Source organism: Rhineura floridana, chromosome 4 (genome assembly GCF_030035675.1).
Source record: "Rhineura floridana isolate rRhiFlo1 chromosome 4, rRhiFlo1.hap2, whole genome shotgun sequence".
Taxonomy (NCBI): domain Eukaryota; kingdom Metazoa; phylum Chordata; class Lepidosauria; order Squamata; family Rhineuridae; genus Rhineura; species Rhineura floridana.
Window position 1 is genome coordinate 123,060,707 of NC_084483.1, and position 19,789 is coordinate 123,080,495.

A 19,789-nucleotide genomic window follows, 5' to 3' on the forward strand; every position below is an offset into this window, starting at 1 on the left:
AGAGGGGGTTTACCATTGCCTCCTTCTGAGGTTGAGAGGCAGTGACTGGCCCAAGGTCACCCAGTGAGCTTCATGGCTGTGTGGGGATTCAAGAAAAAAAAGGGGGGGCAAGCTTCTCATTAGCCTGCACTCCCACGATGAAGGCCTAAAAACCAATAGGCTGAAACACGTCGGGTTTGAATACACAATAAATTCCTATTTTTTCTAGCATCTTGGTTTTCACTCCCTCTTTTTTTCCTGGTTTGGATGCTAGCCACTCCTTGTTGTTGTGTGGGGATTCAAACCTTGGTCTCCCAGGTCGTAGTCCAGCACCTTAACCACTATTTATAAGACAGAATTTAATATAGTTTTATTACATACTGTTCAGTAGTCCATGATATGTCTCTGGGTGGATGCTCTTTAGTACTGCGTCATATGTTCCAGGGGTGAATCCTAGCACTGAAAACAGGTTCCAGATCCAAGCTCCATTGTTTACTGCCTTTAAGGCCCACTTGTCTGCATGTTCACATGGGAATTTCTACTGGCAAATCAGACAGGCAAGGAAGAAATTAATTATCTTTCAGCAAAGCAGGAAAAGAACAACTTCAGTGCTGAGAATAAGTATGTATTATTAAGCAAGTATCTGAGAAGTTTGATATTTGCATCAGAAAAAAAGCTAATAGCAGCTATGGCTCTTCTAGATGTTGGTTGAAACTACATTTTAGAGTTTACATCAGGTTGAATATTAAGGCATCTATAGATTACGATGTTCTGTTGAAAAGAACAAGGAAGAAGTAGGTTTGATCTATGCTAACAAAGTAGCTAATAACAATAATCGCAACAAATTATCTTAAAATTAATAGCTTTTATTGAAGTGAGGGCACCTGTACCTTGGCTGCTGTAAATCTTAATTCTCTTTTGACCCTCATCCTCTCAATCTGAAATGGCCACTCCTGGTCTTGTATTGAAAGTAGTATAGTATTGCCAGCCTAGGATAAATGAATGATCTAAGTAGCCTAACTGGGTTACAGCTGATGAAGCTTGGGTCCTATGCATGGTTTTGGGTCAGCGCTGGGAGGGAGAGTAGAGCTCTTGTGCCTTTAATCAGGCAGATATTCAACTGGCTAAGACTTTTCTAGTAAGGAAATGCAATTATTGGAAAAGCTTCACCTGTTGACACTCTATCAAACTTATTATCACTTATGTGTGGCCCGTTTTAATTTTAGGCCCTACAACCCACCTGCAAAAGAGGGTACAAATATGCACACGACACAAATATGCACATTTTATGAAAACATGTTTTCATATGCTTTTCTGGCAAGTGTTCCAAAAGCAAACATACACAAACCAGTTACCCTCTTGAGACAGTAAAAGGCTTTTACTGTAGTCCACTCTGATCTCCGTAAGGAGAAACGGCGAATATAAATGATCATAAATTAATTTAAATCAATTAATAGGGATAGCCCCATGGACCCTAACCCGATCTCCTTAGCTACACGTGCAATACAAAAATAGTAACGTGTAAATCCCAGTGACTTCAGCGCGGCTTCCGGTACGCGGCCTCCATATCTCCAGCAGTAACGCTGTTATCTTCAAAGCCTGTTGTGAATTAACAACTAAATCCTGGGTTATAACCTGGTTTTTTCTGCACAGCATAAACGTTCTCCCGTCGTCGTCCCTTCTTGTCTGTCACGTGATGGCGTCCTCCCACCAGCCGTGCCCTCCGTGACGAAGGCACTGTGGGTGGGACTAGGCTCGTGTAGCCAATGAAAAGGTAAGTGGGACTTAGGGAGGCGCGAGGAGACTTAAGACAGCAGCAGCGCCAGTACCTGCACCAGGAAGCATCATGAATACTGGAGGGGAGGCAGTTGTGCTCGTTGCTGCTGCAAGGACCCCGGTTGGTGAGTGGGCGATCCTGCAGTAGCGGTCACGCTTTTTCTGTTCTACGGTTCTGCCTTAATTTGGAGCAAGCCGTTTACACAGCTATTAGAATAATGATCCATTCATTCTGATATCTGAGGAAGCGTCTTTAACTCTTTCCTCGTACACCGCCTTGTGTTGGAGATTCTGCTGCTTTTTTGATCGTGGCTGGAAGGCGAAGGAATCGCTCGAGCTTTGTGCTCCGTTTTAACGCCTGTTTAGCGGTGGAATAACAAATACTGTATATGTCTTGTGGAAGGAGAACTGCAGAATTGAAAGTGTGTGTGGGGGGGGAATACAGTTTTATTAGCCCTTTATGGTTTTGAGGGAGGATGAAGAGTGTGAGGCTCCCTTTAAGATTATTTGACAATTCCCAAAACAAAAATAACAGGGAGACGTTTTGAGGCATTCATTACACGTCGTCGAAAATCAAAGAGTACTGTCGTGCCTAGGTTGGCCCTAATAATAAAAGTATTACGTTACTTTGGCTTTCGACAATACTAAATATGAGTGTTTTGTGAATTACGATCCTGGGCCCATAAGAGATAAGCTACTAAACTCTGCTCTGTAATTTATGAGGACTGGAAGCTTTAAAACAGTTACCCGAAACCCCCCAAAACCTTAACAGCGCAATCCTCCTCATGCCAACTCGCATGCGTACGATCCCAACCTAAGTTATTCTTAATTTCAGAGTTCTCAACGTTCGTGGAATATACTGATCCTAAAATCTTTAAATTGCTTATTTCAGAATAATACCAGTGTTTTTAATGAGACTGTTCCAAACTTGAAAACTGCACCGAGAGTAATTGTAGTGGACATCCCAGTTCGCTCCTGCTGCTTACAACAGTTACTCTGTTTGTTTTTGTTCTGCCCAGCAGGGTACAGTATATCAACGTGGTCACCACAGACTTCTCCCCACCCAGTGATTGGACAGTGGCTGTAGAGCCACCGTGCGGAGTAGCGCTGTGATTGCTCTGTTAGAGTCGCTGACGTATCGCACTCTTACTCCGATTGGCTTACGACTCGTAGAACCATCAAAGCCGGTCCCTTTCCGTTCTCTTATTTGATTAACAAAACCTAAAGTGGCTCTGTCACCGCCTTCGCAAAGGGGTGGGTGTAAAATAGACGGACGTGACTTTTAGGGGTGCGGAATATGTCCTTTGAGAGTGGAATCCAGGGCTACAATCTGATGTGATCGAGGTCGCCTAGGGAGCACTGCAAAGCCAACTTCTCTCAAATATCCGGGTATCTCAGCTGGAGTACCTCTGATCAAGTGTGGCTTGTCTTTACCCAGGGAGAGGCACGATTCCTCAGAATGAATCATCAAATAGCCATTGCTAGTTAATGCACTGATTACAGTACTTGACTAAAAAGACTGACAGTATGGCAATACAGCTCCTTATAATTGGTTGGCTGGGTCGAGTCTTCTCTTTGCCTTTTATTTAAAAATCATCTTTTCCCACTCTTGATTTTCTATTTTTATTGTGCTTCCTACCTCTTAATCTTCAGTTTAGCTATTGCATGCCTTTGCTTTAACCTATTTATTTTCCTAGATTTTGTTTGACTTCATGGCAGAGTTTCCCATGTGGCTGAGAAGAAATTCCTTTCCCATTCCAAATCATTTAGATGAATTTTGAGTGTGAATGATACCAGCACTGAAACTTGAAAGGCAGCAAAATATTAAACAAATCAAAGGAAGCATTTATTTGCATAATACACAATTAAGAATTCATTATCACAAAGTGTTGGGATTTGCTGCTAGTGTAAAGAGATGATAATGCATAGGATTTTTGATGGCTACTAGGCATGATGGAAACAATCTCCATCTTAAATACAAAGCTTACACTAACAACTCACCTGGTAACCATTTGTGACTAGGAATTCTATACAGGTGAATAACAATGTAATTTGCATTTTATCTAGGATCCTTCAATGGAGCCTTGTCTTCTTTGCACGCCCATGAGCTGGCTTCTGTAGCCATTAAGGAATCCTTGCAGAGGGCAAAAATCAATCCTAAAGAAGTATCTGAGGTTATATTTGGACAAGTCTTGACTGCAGGTATATCTTTAGTGAACCATTACTTTCAGATTTTGGTCTGGACTGTGTTTATGACTTCTTCTCCAGAACATTTGTAATTCTTAGACAAAGGATGCATTTATACCATGAATCATATCTTTATCTTGTCTGTATCTTTATCTTTACTGTAAAGCTCACCTGCTCTTCCCCCATAAGTAGGGTTGCCAGCTTGCAACCAAGCAGTTTGTGTTGTAACCTTTTAATATCCCTGGCAGCAGGAGATGAAGCAAATGTGGCTTCTCCCAGCTGCTGCTTCCCTGGTCCTGTCATCTGCCCTGTATGCCGCAACATACAGGATTCCAGGTATGCCACACATTAGGCAACATAAGGGATGGACAACATGGCCTGAGAAGGAACTTGATGGAGAAGCTGCAGTTTTAAGAGACATCTGAAAGATAGCAGGAATGATTCCTGCTGAACCTCTACTGGCAGGAAGTTCCAAAGGGCAGGACCTGCCACCCTAAAGATTTGGTCCCTAATAAAGGCTGATCAAACCTCAGGGGCACTGGACACTGCAAGAGTGATCCCATCAGAGGTTCTCAGAGATCAAGCTGGAGCACAAGGGATCAGAAGGTCCTTGAGGATTTTCGTATGTAAATGTACTGCCTTCAAGTCGATTCCGACTTATGGCGACCCTATGAATAGGGTTTTCATGAGGCTGAGAGGCAGTGACTGGCCCAAGGTCACCCAGTGTGCTTCATGGGTATGTGGAGATTCGAACCCTGGTCTCCCAGGTCGTAGTCCAACACCTTAACCACTACACCACATACTTGGATTTTATTTGTGAGCCTATGCTAGAAAATATTCTTATCAGCCCTAAGTTTTTAAAAGTTTAATTCATTTAATTTAAATCTCGGAAGGAAATTCCATATTCTAGTGCCAGTACCGAAAGCGACTTATTTCTCATTACCTTACCTCAGATGGCATCATAACTCATGGTTGGTGATATATATGGGAGACATCTCTTTCTAAGGAATAATTTATTAGTAGGAACAGTCTTCTTTACCCTGAAAGGTCATAATCTGGATTTACATAGCCCTTTTTTCTACCCACTGCTTAGTTCTACCTCTTTCTGGTCACTGCCCATCTCTATGTGTTCAACCAGGGATGGGGAATCTTTTTTAGGCTGAAGGCCAGATTCCCTTCTGGGGGCCACATGCTAGTGGTGGGCAGGACCAAAGGGGAAAAATAGAGCAATGACTATGAATTTTACTTTTGTACAGTAGAGTATTTTCTCCACAATCACACTATCCCTCTCTACCCTCCATCTGGGCAAGCAAGAACCATTTTTAGAGGTCAAGGACACATTCCCACCAGGCAAAAACACTCAAGAGTGCAAAGTGAGCTGAGTGAGAGGTGTGGCTCAGGAGGGTTTCTGGCCTGGCAAGAGTCCTGAGGGCCTGGTAAAGTGGCCTGGGGGGCTGCATTGGGGCCCTGGGCCTAAGGTTACCCATTCCTGTGCTAGATCCTCCCTACATCTTATCTTTTAAAATGTTCCTTGTCCACTCCTGTGTTTTCAGTCTACTCTGACTCCATCCATTGCATATGTTTTCCTTGATACCTTGTCTGTCTCCAGAACCAGCTCAATCTTCTTTTCCTAAATCATAGCTTGCTGAGCCCTTCACTTCTACACCCAAGCTAATCCCAGATGGTTTTCCATTGCTAAGCATCCTCCAGTAGATAGTTGCATACAAAGAAACTCCTTTGGTGAAGGGTTGAAGTGACATAATTCATCTTTATAATGCGAATTTCATTGGAACTCAAGTTGCAAAATGCAGTTTGCTTCACTGAGTATAATATTGCATGGGAAACCAAACACCTTCCTTTATAAGTGGAAAAAGTGTGTAGGGGAGGGGAAATGGTCAGAAAGCAAGTAGATTTTGTTTTGACTCACGGAATGAGCCCAAAAAAAGGAACAGAAAGACTGAGGGGAAAATGAAGAAGACCTGCTAGTGGATTGTGGAGGTTAGAACAAAACAAAACCCAACTCATAGGACTATTGCAATTTATCCCAAAGGGAAGGAAGGGCCAACGCAAGAAATTCAGAGTAAAGGTGACTTAAGCAACCTAAATGCAGGTGTTGAAATGCAGATTTAAGTGTAACAGTTTTACGAAGAGTGTTTGACTCTGAAAGAAAGAGCCAGTTGTCAATTAAAAAGCAAATCTGCATATTTGAAAAAATTGTAGCCAAATGGTGTCTCTGTCTCTTCTTGCCTTTACATATGGCAGTGAATAGCATCCATCCCCCCCAAAAAAGGGGGAAGATAAATGAAAGCAATTTAGCTTGATTGTCTCTGCATGCTCATGAGTTGAGTGCATTTCTGCAGGTGCCGGTCAGAATCCTGCTCGACAAGCTAGCATCGGTGCAGGGATTCCATATGAAGTACCTGCTTGGAGCTGCCAAATGATATGTGGCTCAGGCCTGAAAGCTGTGTGTTTGGGGGCTCAGTCCATTATGACGGGAGATTCTAGTGTTGTGGTGGCTGGAGGCATGGAAAACATGAGCAAGGTGAGACTTTTTGCTGTTCATAAAAGGTCACTCAGGCCCTCAAAGTTACTGATTTTTTTAAACAGGGTTGTAGTTAAAATATTCTCAGGACAGAAAGATTTGGACCAGCTCTGTATAACTGTTAGTTGCATGACCGAATCATAAGACTTAACTAGATTGGATCTAACACTATCTCCAAGCTGCAGACCTGGCCCTTTGGGGAAGACAGTGTAATCCAGTGTTGCCATTAGGTAATTTTAGACTCGCACTTAATGGACTTATAGTGGCTCCCCTCAATGGCCAGGACTATTACTTCACTTACTTCAAATTGTGGTTCTGCTGTGTTTGGGAGCCTTCCTGCTCATTCTGCTGAGTCTTCTCCTACCTCTCCACCCCAAAGTCCTGACATCACTACTAGTGCAACCCCATCCGGAACAAGTAGAAACCTTTTCTAGTCAACTTCTTCACTAGCTAACAGTACCTTGGACTTCTCTAGATTGAGCTTCAATTAAATTGGCCTGTCTCCAGCTCACCCCCCCACAGTGAGTGGCTCAGGAGTTACGTGCCCTGCCACCTGTACAGCCATGGGCAAGCTGCATAATCCCAAGGAGCCCAGTTGCCCCCCAGCTGGCAGTTGTGGACAAGGAAGGGGCTGGCTTGTGCAGCTGTGGCAAGTTGAGCAGCCCCTAGCCAGCTGGGAAGGACTAGTCTCAGAGGGAGACAATGGTAACCCCTGTCTGAATACCGCTTATCATGAAATCCCTATTCATAGGGTTGCCATAAGTCGGGAATGACTTGAAGGCAGTCCATTTCCATTTCTCCAGCTCATTACTGACTTTGGGCACTGGTTCAGAAGGTGTACATGACCACATCTGGAGTAGATGAAAAGGAGAGCTAGAGCTGTATGTCACCCAGACAACATTTCCCAACAATTTCATGTAGATGTTCAACAGCATGGGAGGCAAAATGGAACCTTGTCTTTGGGCAGATCAGTAGTCTTTCGGCACCATCTTCTAGTCAGTGTCTATCAGACAGGAAGAGAGCTGTTGGAGCATGAGTTCTTGAATTCCCAGATAGATGATCCAGAGAGATTACATAGTCAACAGTATTGAGTACTGAGGTTGAAGAGAACCAACAGGGATAGACTTCTGCCTGTCTTCTGCAAAGGTCATTTAACAATGGACCAAAGGCTGTTTAAGGGCCAAACCTTGGGCTGGAAGCCAGATTGAGATGGTTCCAGATAAACATGAATCTCTGGAGATGACCAACCAACACCTGATTAACCATATTGCCCAACAAAGGGCTGTTAGCAATTGGACAATAGTTGAAGTCACTGGGCTTTTTCAGGAGCAGTCCCATCATTCACAGTGGCCAGGACCAACTCCTTCCTCAAGATTCAGCTTGTGATGCAAATAATGAATTCATCCCAATCCTCTGTTATATTATGAGCCGAAGAAATAAAAAGCCTACTTCTGCAAAGTGGCTGCTTTAGATATCTGTGTACACAGAAACAGTAAAGAGAATATCATCTGTGCTAATCATTATTGCTAATGACATTTAGTCATGTGCCTGAAAGTATAGGTTTGAGATAGATGAATGATTTTTAAAACTGGAAGGTGTCATAATGGAGGTGCCATCTCTCGTGGCATCGGCTCTGTTATTTTGCCATCTGTATTTTTGGTAAAAAGTGGTTTTGTAGGTTTTTTGAAATGCTACAAAACCCTTCAAAACTTGTGAAAAAATGTGACAAAGATGGGGGCATACACTATGGGCAGCAATACTTCTGTCAGCTTTCTGAAAAAGAGATCTTATATTTCTAGCCTTAAGTACTAGAGTGCTTTCTGCTTGTTAAAATCATTGGCTTTTTCTCATCAGTATTAACTAGTCTAGAATTTTCACTGTGGGAGAGAGGAACGTAGGTAGCTGCCTTCTACCAGGGTAAGACTGTTTCTCCGTCCGTTTAGCCAGTATTGTCTACTCTGATTGGCAGTGGCTATTCAGGGTCTCTGGAAGAGGTCTTTCCCATCACTTGTTATGTGGTTCTTTGCACCGGAGATGCCAGGGTTGTACCTGGAGTGTTCTGTAAGCAAACCATTGGCTCCACCACTGAACTGTCATCCCTTCCAGGTACTGGATTTGTTTACAGCAAATAGAAGAGTTGTGCAGTGATGAAAGGCTCGCCAGGAGAGGCTCTATTCCCACCCACCTCTGGTTATTTCAGAATTCTACATGTGTTGAAATTCTTTGCTTACAGGCACCGCATGTCATTCATATGCGCAATGGGCTGAAGATGGGGGAAACCTCCTTGAAGGACAGTTTAATTTTGGATGGCTTGACAGATGCCTTTTACCACTACCACATGGGTATAACTGGTAAGCCGAATGATGTTTCAAAATGGCACTCCCGAGTGGGCTGGGGTGGGGGAAGATTAATATTGGATATTTATTATTTTTAAATACAATTGCATCTGTAGTTCTGAACGTATGTATTAAACAAACCTGTATTTCCAGCAGAAATCTATTTGACAGTGTCAGGAATGAGTAAATGCTGAATGTTGGATGCAACATATTCCTATATAATCTAGGTTTGGGGAACCTTTGGTCCATCAGATGTTGCTGAACTACAGCTTCCATCATCCGTAGCCATTGGCCATGCTTACTGAGGCTGATGGGAGTTGTAGTTCATCAACATGTGAAGGGCCAAAGTTTCCCCATGCTTGCCGTAATCTGTTAAGAGTTATCAGTGCAATTAAAACTGTACTGTGCATGCTGTAATGTGATTTTTGCTAATGAGTATATACTGCCTCGTCCTCCTCTGCCCCCCCCAATTGCAGCTGAAAATGTGGCCAAGCAATGGCAGGTTAGTCGAGAGGAACAAGACCAACTGGCTGTAAAATCGCAGAACAAGGCTGAAAATGCCCAGAAGGCTGGCTATTTTGATAAAGAGATTGTACCTGTTCCTGTGCCTTCTAGAAAAGGTGTGTGTACATAGCAATAACTCTACTGAATATAGAATTGATTCCTAACGATAAGGCTCTGTGTCTGTTCCTCTGCTTCTGTTCTTACTCTGTAATCAGGCGTGGGGGAGTCTTGCCCCCAAGCTTAGAAACTTGCATTGTCACTTTGCTAGATAAAGGTGAAACGATGGATGGCCACCATTTCACTGCTTTCCAGTTGGGCAGCTGGTCTTATCATATGCAGAGGTCTCCTGTTTGAAGTGGTTCTGAGCAAAGCGTCTTCACATTTCAATATCCCCGTTAAACAATTTAAAAAAATCATTTAACAGTAGAATAAAAGAGTGAAAAAACAAAAGCAACAGGTTTCCCGGGTTAACCCTAAGAAGTGTTTTGTAGCATAAATTTGTATGCATTGGTGGTAGACCCAAGCCCTTAGTGTGCCTTGAAGAAAATGCAGAGTTCCTCTGAATCCCTGTGTGAGTGTGTTTCCCAGTGTACTTCAGTGGAGGTGCATGTGACGCCCTTCCCTGGCTCTCCCTGTCAGGTTCCTACCTGCTCGTGGCTACTGCCTTTCACTAGGCATCACCAGGGACTCCACCAGTCCGGACTGTCCTTTTTTATGGTTTCTCTCTCTGCTCTAGCACAGATCTCAATAGATCCCCCTGCTAGGCAGCACCACCAGTCACGTTCCACAACCAATGTTCCCAGAGACCTTGCCTGAGTCTCTCTATCCGGTTACATTCGTGACTGCATGCCTATGCTGTTCCCAACCCCCTTGTATCAATGCAGATAACTCATAACTCGGGGTTGCTCTGGATACTTATAATGTTATCTTCTCCTCTTCACCGCTGCCACCATTTGTTACTGTTTCCCTTCAGCCTTGGTTATTACCTTACCCTTCCTTCTGGTCTGTGAAACCCCAGCCAAGGATCAGGCCTTCGGTAAACCAAAATAGTATTTATTAAATAACATTAATAACAAGGTAACTTTGATAATGATCTACAAGCTTATGGTTTCATCTATTACTGTGATATTTGACTTATTACTAATCCGAACTCCACCTCCCTCTTTCTCCACACTCTCCTGACATACACCAACTCACACCCACCTCCAAACTCCACCAAAACAACCCACTCACGTCCACCCAGATTCAACTGTCATCCTTCCATTTATACTCTCAGCCATCCAAACACTCAGCCAATCATCCAGCATTCTACTGCTCATTTACTCCCCCCTCCTCTTTCATTCCACTTAACCATGTATCTTCTATACAAACAGCACTTACCATATATACATTAATACAGGAACATCACAGTGCACTTCTGCCTATATATCTCTTTTAGGATTGCCAGGTCCATGGCCTGAGACTGATCCTATATCTTTAGGAGAGGAGGTGGTCAGCCAAGTGCAGGTGTTCTTGCAACTCTGTAATGGGAAAAACCACAAGGTGGAATTCTCCCTCCCCCTCCACAACTTTTAAAGATACAGAAGACCTCTTCGAGGCCGGGTCTGGCAACCAAAAGGTCTTCTGTATCTTTAAAAGTTGTGCAGGGGGAGGGAGAATTCCACCTTGTGGTTTTTCCCATTACAGAGTTGCAAGAACACCTGCACTTGGCTGACTTTCTCTTCTCCTAAAGATACAGGATCAGTCTCAGGCCAAGAACCTGGCAACCCTAATCTCTTTGCATGCACAGAGCAACCCCTTCCATTGAAATGGAATTGGCAAATTGGCCAGGGTGGGATGTGAAGGGGAGGAAGTTTCCATTTGGATTGGGTACAGAGATCTGAGGTTCCATTTTAGCCTCTACAGCTGCTCCTTTAGGCTAAAATTATGGCTGTTTCTCTAACGTTGCTGCCTTTTAAAAAGGTTTGTATTTATAGCTCTCTTCTCCCTCTCTCTCTCAGTGAGTGAATGGGGTTATTAATTAAAACATTAGCTATGTTTGGAGAAGGGCCACAGCTCAGTGGTAAAGCACCTACCTTGCATGCAGAAGGTCCCAGGTTTAATCCCCGGCATCTCCAGGTTGAACTGGGAGAGAACCCTGCCTGAAACCCTGGAGACAACTGCCAATCAGTGTAGACAACTCTGAGCTAGATGGACCAACGGTCTGACTCTGTATAAGACAGCTCCCTATGTAGCATAAGAACAATCCTGTTGGATCAGATCAAAGGCCTATCTAGTCCAGCATTCTGCTCCCATAGTGGCCAGCCAGATACCTATAGGAAGTCCACAAGCTGGATATGAGAGCCGCAGCACCCTCTTGCTTGTGATCCCAGCAACCAGTATTCAGAAATATGTAATGTGTGACCTGGAGGCAGCATATAACCATCATGACTAGTGTTTATTTATTAGATCTAGCCTTCCTCCCAGTAGGAGCCCAGGGTGGCACAGTAGTCAGATAGTCATCTTATCTGTTATAGAATCAGAAGAGTGCAGCTGGAAGGGGCCTACAAAGTCATCGAGTCCAACCCCCTGCTCAATGCAGGAACCCAACTTAAAGCATATCTGACAGGTGGCAGTCCAGGTGGCTCTTGAGTGCCTCCAGGGTTGGAGAGCCCACCGCCTCCCTAGGCAATTGGTTCCATTGTTGTACTGCTCTAACAGTTAGGAAGTTTTTCCTGATGTTCAGCTGAAATTTGGCTTCCTGTAAGTTGAGCCCATTATTCCATGTGCTGCACTCTGGGATGATCAAACAGAGACCTTGGCTCTCCTCTGTGTGACAACTTTTCAAGTACTCGAAGAGTGCTATTATATCTCCCCTCAGTATTCTCTTCTCAAGGATAAGCCTGCCCAGTTCTTTCAGTCTCTCCACACAAGTTGGAAACTATACTTCTGTTAATGCAGCCTAAAATAGCATTTACTTTTTTTGCAGCCACATTGCACTGTTGGCTCATATTCAGCTTGTGGACAACAATTCCAAGATCCTTCTTGCATATAATATTGCTGAGCCAAGTATCCCCATTGTATAACTTTGCACTTGGTTTCATTTTCCTAGTGTAGAACAAAGCAATTATCCCTGTTAAATTTCATTCTCTTTTCAGACCAATGCTTCAGCCTAACAAGGTCACTTTGAATATTGTTCTGTCCTCCAGGGAATTAGCTATCCCTACCAATTTTGGATCATCTACAAATTTGATAAGCATTCCCTGCACGTCTTCATCCAAGTCATCAATAAAAATTTTGAGGAGCACTGAGGCCTGGACTGAGCTGTGAGGTATCCCGCTCATTATCTTCCCCCCCCCCGTTTGAGAAGGAACCACTGATGAGCACTCTTTGAGTATGATTCAGAAGCCAACTGTGAATCCATCTAAAACTTGTTCCATCCAGCCCACATTTAGCTGGCTTGCTAATCAAAATATCATGGGGCACTTTGCTGAAGTCAAGATTGGCAGGCAAATGGAATGTTTTATAGCGTGCTCCAGAATTTCCCCAGGGATTGATGTTAGGCTGACTGGTCTATAGTTCCCCAGGTTCTTCCTTTTTGCCCTTTTCGAAGATAGGGACATTAGCCCCCCTCCAGTCATCCAGCACTTCACCATCCTCCATGATTTTGCAATGATAATAGACAGTGGTTCTGAGAGCCACTTCCTTCAATACTGTAGGATGCAGTTCATCGGGCCCTAGAGATTTGAACTCGTTCAGAGTGATTAGGTATTCCTTGACCATTTGTCTCAGTCTCAAGGTGCGATCCTGCCCCTTCAACTTACACGTTTGCCAGGAGGGTCATAGACCCTCTTCTGGGAGAAAACTGAGCCTGAGTAGGAATTTAGCACTTCTACCTTTTCTTTGTCATCTGTTATCATTTTGCCATCCTCATTGAGTAGCTGTACCAACATTTCTTTATGGATGTACCTGAAGAAAACTTTCGTGTTGCTTTTAGCATCCATTGCTAACTTCAGCTCATTCTCAGTTTTATCCTTTTGGGGTGCTACCTGTTTGTACTCTTCCTTTTTGGCCGAGCCTTCCTTCCATTTCCTGCATGTGTCATTTTTTGTTTTCAGGTCATCTTTAAGCTTTTTGTGTAGCCACACTGGCTTCTTCTGTTGTCTTCCCCCTCTTTCCTTGTTGGAATTGTTTGCCATTGTGCCTTTAGAATTTCCTTTTTTAGAAACTCCCACCCACCTTGGAATCCTTTGCTCATTAAGGTCAGTGGCCGTGGAACTTTTCTTATCATTGTGCTGAGTTTATTAAAATCAGATTTCCTGAAGTCCAGGGTATGCATGTGGCTACTCTCAGCTTTTTATTTCTTTATTGAATCATGTATCATGAAGCAGCCTTTATTGACAATTGACAGTGGGTGAATTTGCATAAATAAATCCTGGCTTAGCCAGAATATGAATGAGTAGCTTGCAACCGTGTGCAGCACCTTCCCTCTTACTCTCTTCCCTGCAAGTGACAAAACAAGCCATGTGGCTCTTAACCATAGCTTCTTGTTGCTTGAGAACTCGGAAACTATGGTTAATTGGTTACAAACAAGCCAGGATAAGAAGCTGCGGTTTTAAATTGGCTTAATATATTGGTTTATTTATAAGATATTAATCATAGTTACTGGGTTTGCATGTAACTCCGGTTAAGACCTGAATCCCGGCTTATTCAGCCTCTTGTTTGAAGGGAGCAAGCAAGTAGCTTTACAGGAACTTTGTGTACCTGCATGCAGCACATGCCTATCCTGGCTAAGTGAACCAGACCACAATATGCCTTTGAAAAACTAATACAAAAAATTGTACTCTTACATAGGCAGTTCTCGCTCCTTTTGTCATGTCAAATGCAAACCCTGAAATATCTGTTGTCTTGTAGGTCTGGTAGAAGTTAAAACAGATGAGTATCCTCGCCATGGTAGCAACTTAGAAGCAATGGCAAAGCTAAGGCCTTCCTTTATAACCGATGGGACAGGAACTGTGACTGCGGCAAATGCCTCAGGTTTGTTTATGGACATCTGAAATATAATGTGTAAAAAGCATTGTTGGCTTCAAGCAAGTTTTATTATTTAACTTCAAGTGGATGCAATAGGGAATTCTTGGGGCCAGAGAAAGGGTAGCTTTTTTTCTCCCCAACTGCAAGTTGGGACTTTGGGACAGAGGGAAGCTGGTTATTAGGTAGTGATTGTCCTTTTCTCCAGTAGAGAATTAAAGACCAGTGTAAAGTATGATATCCTGGAGAGCTGTTTAACAGCTTGCCACGTGGAGTCCTAGAAACCTTTTATACAATTTTGTGGTTTCTTCCTAAGTTAAAAGGAGTGTTTCTGCCTCTCACTTTTTAAAAAAAAATCCTCAAAAGGGGGAATTTAATATGGACTGAGCATCCTTAGTGGGCATGGAATGCTGCCTGATGGAAATCAGCTGGGATCCAGTTAGGAAAGCTTGTTGGGACAAAAATGTCTTCAGTTGGTTTTGGAAAGTGCGGGGGGGGCTGTCTTATTTCAACAGGAATGTTGCTCCACAGAAAAGGGGCAGCCACACTAAAAGTCCTGATCCGAGTTACTGTGGAGTAGGTTTCTGATCTCTTTGGAACTTTTAGGAGAAACTCTCCTGTAGACTGCAGTGATCTCCTGCTTATATAAGGGATAAGGCTTGTGGGAGGTACTTGGGTTCCTTTATGCCATATATATTTGACAAACTATATTGTCTCATTCCCTCCATTCTTTCCTTCACTGCCCCCCCCCCAAAAAAAATCTGCTGGACTCTAGAGATGTGCATCCGGAAGAATGATCTTCTGCAAGAGTCTATCCCTTGGAAAATGGTTGCAGAGCCAGATGCCAAAAAGTGGTTTGGGTGTCTGGCTCTACAACCATTTTAATAATCTTTTTCAATGCAAGCCTGTGCATGTTTATTCAGAAGTAAGTGCCACTGACTTCAGTGGCACTTTCTTCCAGGTAATCATGCACTGAGTGCAGTGTTCAGCTTTTACTAATATTCCAAAGTACGCTCAGCTCAGTTTCTTTAACCTGTGTTTTTTTTCATTGTTGGTAAACGCTGTTTGCTCTTCCTGCTACTCTTGAACATTTTACCACACTTTGAACTGCAATCCTCTACATACTGACTTGGAAGTAAGCCCCAATGAAGTCAGTGAGAGTTACTTCTGAGTAAACATGCAGGGGACTGAGCTCTATGGGTATTGAAACGAATCTGTTTTGAAAGGAGAACTTGCTGGTATATCATTCATTCTGACTGAAAAAGGTTTGGGCCTTATTTTTAATACAGGCAAGAGAATTACAGTAGGGCCCCGCTTACCGGTGTTCCGCTGATGCAGCGGCTTTCAATTCGGGGAAATTCCCCATTTTAAAGCCGATTTTGCAGTTTTATGGCATTTTGCGACATTTTTGTGTCATTTTAGCATGACGCGGCCTATTATAGTCAATGGGTTCCGCTTTACGGCGATTTCTGCTTTACGGCAGGGGCCTGGTCTCTAACCTGCCGTATAAGCGGGGCCCTACTGTACATGAGTAAGGAGCTTGATAAATCATTGTCAGCCCTGTGATAGAGAGGTATAAACTGGCAGCAGCAAAGCAAAAGCATGCGAAGAACACTCTTTCCCACCAAATCATTCCTCAAAATTTTTGTTTTCCACAAAGCCAACCTTCAACCACCATTCTCTGGATGGTCTCCTTCTGCTATAGCAGGGGTGGAAACCTTTGACCCACCAGGGGTCCTAATTTGGCCCATGAGGCCATGTTCCCCAAACAAGTCTCTCCTACTCCATATCTGGCATCACATGTGAGCTCTCAATTGTCCCTTTGCTGGAGCAAGACATCAATTGATGGCCAGTGAGAGTACTCCTTGTTCTGGGAGGCGAAGCAATTTCCACTGAAACTGCTGATAAAACAGAGTTATTCCTTCTTGATTTTAACAGTTGTTTTAATGGAAACTGCTTCCCCTCTTGGGGGGACTTTCATATAGCCCCAAACTGAGCTTTGAAGTCCCAGCAATTGGAGTTTCAAAGCACAGCATCACCTGGCATCATAGTGATATCTGGTGATTGAAAGATGTGTATCCCCAGCAACCTATCAAATTTATCTCTCTGACCATGGCAAGACAAAGATCTGGCCCATCAGCCAGAAATGGTTTCCCCACTTCTATGCTATAGGAAGCTAAAGGGCAAAAGGCACAAAATCATACAAGAATTCTACTGTTATATTTCTCTCTACATCCAGGCTGTACGCTACTTGGAGGGTGTTTCCCACCAGTCTATTTGATGTTCTAAGTCTCAGTTTCCACCTTACTCTTCAGGTCTAAATGATGGTGCTGCAGCTGTAATTCTCATGAAGAAAGCCGAAGCCATTAAACGAGGTCTTGCACCTTTGGCACAGATTGTGTCTTGGGCTCAAGTTGGTATAGATCCTTCTGTAATGGGGATTGCACCTGTCTCAGCAATAAAGAAAGCTGTGAGTAATATATTGGGAACAGGGTGGATCCTTCTAGAATAGCTGGTTAGTTCTTTTTTTTTTACAATAATTTTTATTCAAATTTTCATAAAACATAGAAAATAAAATCATAAAACATTCAAAGACAAAAAACAAAACAAAACAAAAATGATTAAACAAAAAAAAAATAAAATGTTGACTTCCCATTTGTCACATATCAAATCAGTTATAGGTCTACAATATATAACAATCCTGTCTCTTAAATCATATTATAAAATCACTTTCCTCCAGTAGTTATCTTAATTAATCATCAAATCTCATAAACATTACTTTATTCTTTCCACAAAAAGTCAAAGAGAGGTTTCAATTCTTTAAGAAATATATCTATCAATTTTTCTCCAAATAAACATGTCAATTAATCCATCTCGTTAATAATTATAATAATCTTATTGTCATAATCATAGTCCAAATAAACATTTCGATTAATCCATCTCATCAGAATCTGTTAGGTCCAATAATTTCAATAGCCATTATTCCATTATCCCTATTAGTTCCATCTTCCATCTTCAATAGTCCTGTTAAGTCCAGTAATTTCAGTGTCCAATCTTCCATTATCAGTATTCCATAATAATCTTGCTGTTGTAGCCATAGTCATATAATAAGAGTCTGATGGGAATTTCCTCTATCCCAAATATTTTCTTGCCATCCATTCTGAATAAGTTGCTGAAACATTGTTGTAAATTCATATCTGTGTTCTTCTTTTTTAGAAAATGCACTGGCTCATCTCTTAAGAGTTTTTCCATTGTCACATGACTGCAGTTAATTCCATAGATTTTCTCTATATCAAGCTCCATCACATCATTCCAGTCCAGAAGATTATCCAAGCCATTGATAACTTTATCTCTAATATCTTCATTAATTTCTTCAGAGATAACGTTAAATTCCAAACAGTAGATTTTATTTCTAAAATCCATAAACTCCAGATCTTTTTCCAATTCCACATTTGTTCCAATCTCCAGGGCTTGTATCTTCCCTTTATTTTTTCTTTTCTCATCTCTGATCTCATTCTCCTCTCTCACAGGGTCCCCTATTTCTTTAAACTCCTGCGTCATTTTGCTCAGTTCAATTTTCAGCTCCTTACTACCCTGTCGCAGGGTTTGTTTCGTTATCTCAATCTCATCCATTATTTTCTGAAACATAATTACTTCCAGATTCTCAGCCACTTTCTTGATTGCCATTTTTAAAACCACGAAAACAAAGCAAAACAAAAATAAAGAAGAACCACTTCTTATTTCAGCAACAATTGGGTTAATATTCCAGGCTTGATGACATCACAGTATAAACAGAGCAACCTGCCTTATCTCTCTATGTTCAAGAATGCAAAATAAATTTAGTTCCCAGCATCAAAACAGTTAGTGGCGTCGTGAAGAAGCAGATTCGTCAAAATAAAATAGACCAAAAAGAGAATAGTCCCAGACAATATAATATTCCTCGGAATAGAAATCAGGAATAGAAATCCCTCTTCTGTTTATTATCTTTAGAATGCACTTCCAGGACAGCTTTTTGCGACAGAAACAGAGATAAGCTGTTAATTTCGTGAATAACAGAGAAGAGCTATATCTCACCCAGAAGTTGTCCAAAGCCGATCAATCTGACAAATCTCCTTTTGCTGCAACAATTTAAACCAAGTAAAAAAAATAATAGAAAGAAGGGTGCTTGCCTGTTAGTCCGTTCTCTCTTTAAAGAAAAGATAAACGTATCGCTTAAGCAGATAGAGCTTGTTAGGAAGTCCGTCCGGCATTGTTGGCTGGACCTTATCTCATAAATTAATGAAATCCAGTCCTCCCAACAAAAACAGGCTTTGAGGTTGATCTCTACGTTTCTCCCTGCCCGGGAGAAATTTCATCAGTCAAAAAAAAAAAATGTTCTGACTGATTTATATCTGAATAAGCTTCTTTTGAGGCGGGAGCCCGTCCCAAAAGCAGGCACAAACGAAGTCACCCTTCCCGGAAGTCTAGAATAGCTGGTTAGTTCTGAGAAATCTTATATTAAACATGGGCACTGAGTGTTGCACAATATCTTTGCCAATAATTAGTGATATTTAAATATTTCTTTACTCCATGAGATACATCCCAAAGTGATTTACAATAATAACTACAAAACAATAATAAAATACAAAATATTCAATGAAACAATACTAAGTGTTCATCCAAAGTTTTTTTTTAAACAAAATAGCCAACTCCTCCATGCATTATCAGCACCAGTAGAAAGTGATCCAAAAATCACTCTTTCTTGGTGGGCATCCATCAAGTCCACATATTGTTTGATTACCACTGTTGTGCTTTATATCAGTGAGAGAAAAAGATGGTCTGTTGCATTAGTTATATATGAATATGGGCTTAGTTTGCATTCATGTTGAGTTGTGGGTGTGCTCCATTGACATGGGAACCTAGCTGATAGCCAAGTCAGACCATTAGTCTATCTAGCTCAGTATTGTTGACACTGACAGGCAGCAGTTCTCCAGGCCAGCAGGCAGGAATTTTTTCCATTTCTACTTGGAGATGCCAGGGATTGAATTTGGGACCTTGTGCATACAAAACATATACTCTGCCACAGAGCTATGTCACAACTGAATGCAGTGCCTTGTCTGTGACGTCAGCATTTCATACCTGGAAATGAATAGGACTGAAAGTGTTCTGTGCTTAAAAAAACCAAAAACCATCAGATATAGTATCAAGAACATCTAAAATGTGCAACTGCTAAGAAATATACAAGGCAAATGTTCATATTTGCTTATTCCTACACAGTCTGCTTTTGCTAGTCTTTGAGACGGACAAGGAGCTGGAAAGTTGTAACTTATCAAGACTTTATTTTCTTTGGGTGGTATCAGACTAAGTCCTATTCAGAGTAGACTCAGTGAAATCAAGCGCTGTAGTCCCTTAGTTTATATAAATGAGGCTGAGACATTAACACAAATAGCATGTGTGAGATTCAAAGGCTGCTTAAGCA

General features: G+C 42.1%; 2 protein-coding genes across 3 annotated transcripts in view; one reads left to right on the forward strand and one right to left on the reverse strand.

Moving 5' to 3' along the window:
* WTAP (WT1 associated protein) overlaps positions 1-1,687 on the reverse strand; it is a 37,865-nt gene extending 36,178 nt beyond the window's left edge. Inside the window, exons 1-2 of the mRNA XM_061624282.1 lie at positions 1,615-1,687; positions 361-517 (exon numbers count right to left, since the gene is read on the reverse strand). Of these exons, the coding sequence (XP_061480266.1) occupies positions 361-517; positions 1,615-1,635 (178 nt within the window). The 5' untranslated portion in view covers positions 1,636-1,687. The remainder of the gene's footprint in view (positions 1-360; positions 518-1,614) is intronic.
* The window catches only part of ACAT2 (acetyl-CoA acetyltransferase 2), a 38,483-nt gene that overhangs the window by 15,613 nt on the left and 3,081 nt on the right, over positions 1-19,789 (forward strand). The window contains exons 1-7 of one of the 2 annotated variants that reach the window (XM_061624286.1): positions 1,773-1,880; positions 3,823-3,957; positions 6,303-6,484; positions 8,718-8,835; positions 9,297-9,440; positions 14,218-14,340; positions 16,647-16,801. In XM_061624286.1, the coding sequence (XP_061480270.1) occupies positions 1,826-1,880; positions 3,823-3,957; positions 6,303-6,484; positions 8,718-8,835; positions 9,297-9,440; positions 14,218-14,340; positions 16,647-16,801 (912 nt within the window). In that variant the 5' untranslated portion in view covers positions 1,773-1,825. Of the gene's footprint in view, positions 1-1,772; positions 1,881-3,822; positions 3,958-6,302; positions 6,485-8,717; positions 8,836-9,296; positions 9,441-14,217; positions 14,341-16,646; positions 16,802-19,789 lie in introns of those variants that run through there. The other variant, XM_061624285.1, reaches the window with a different exon arrangement.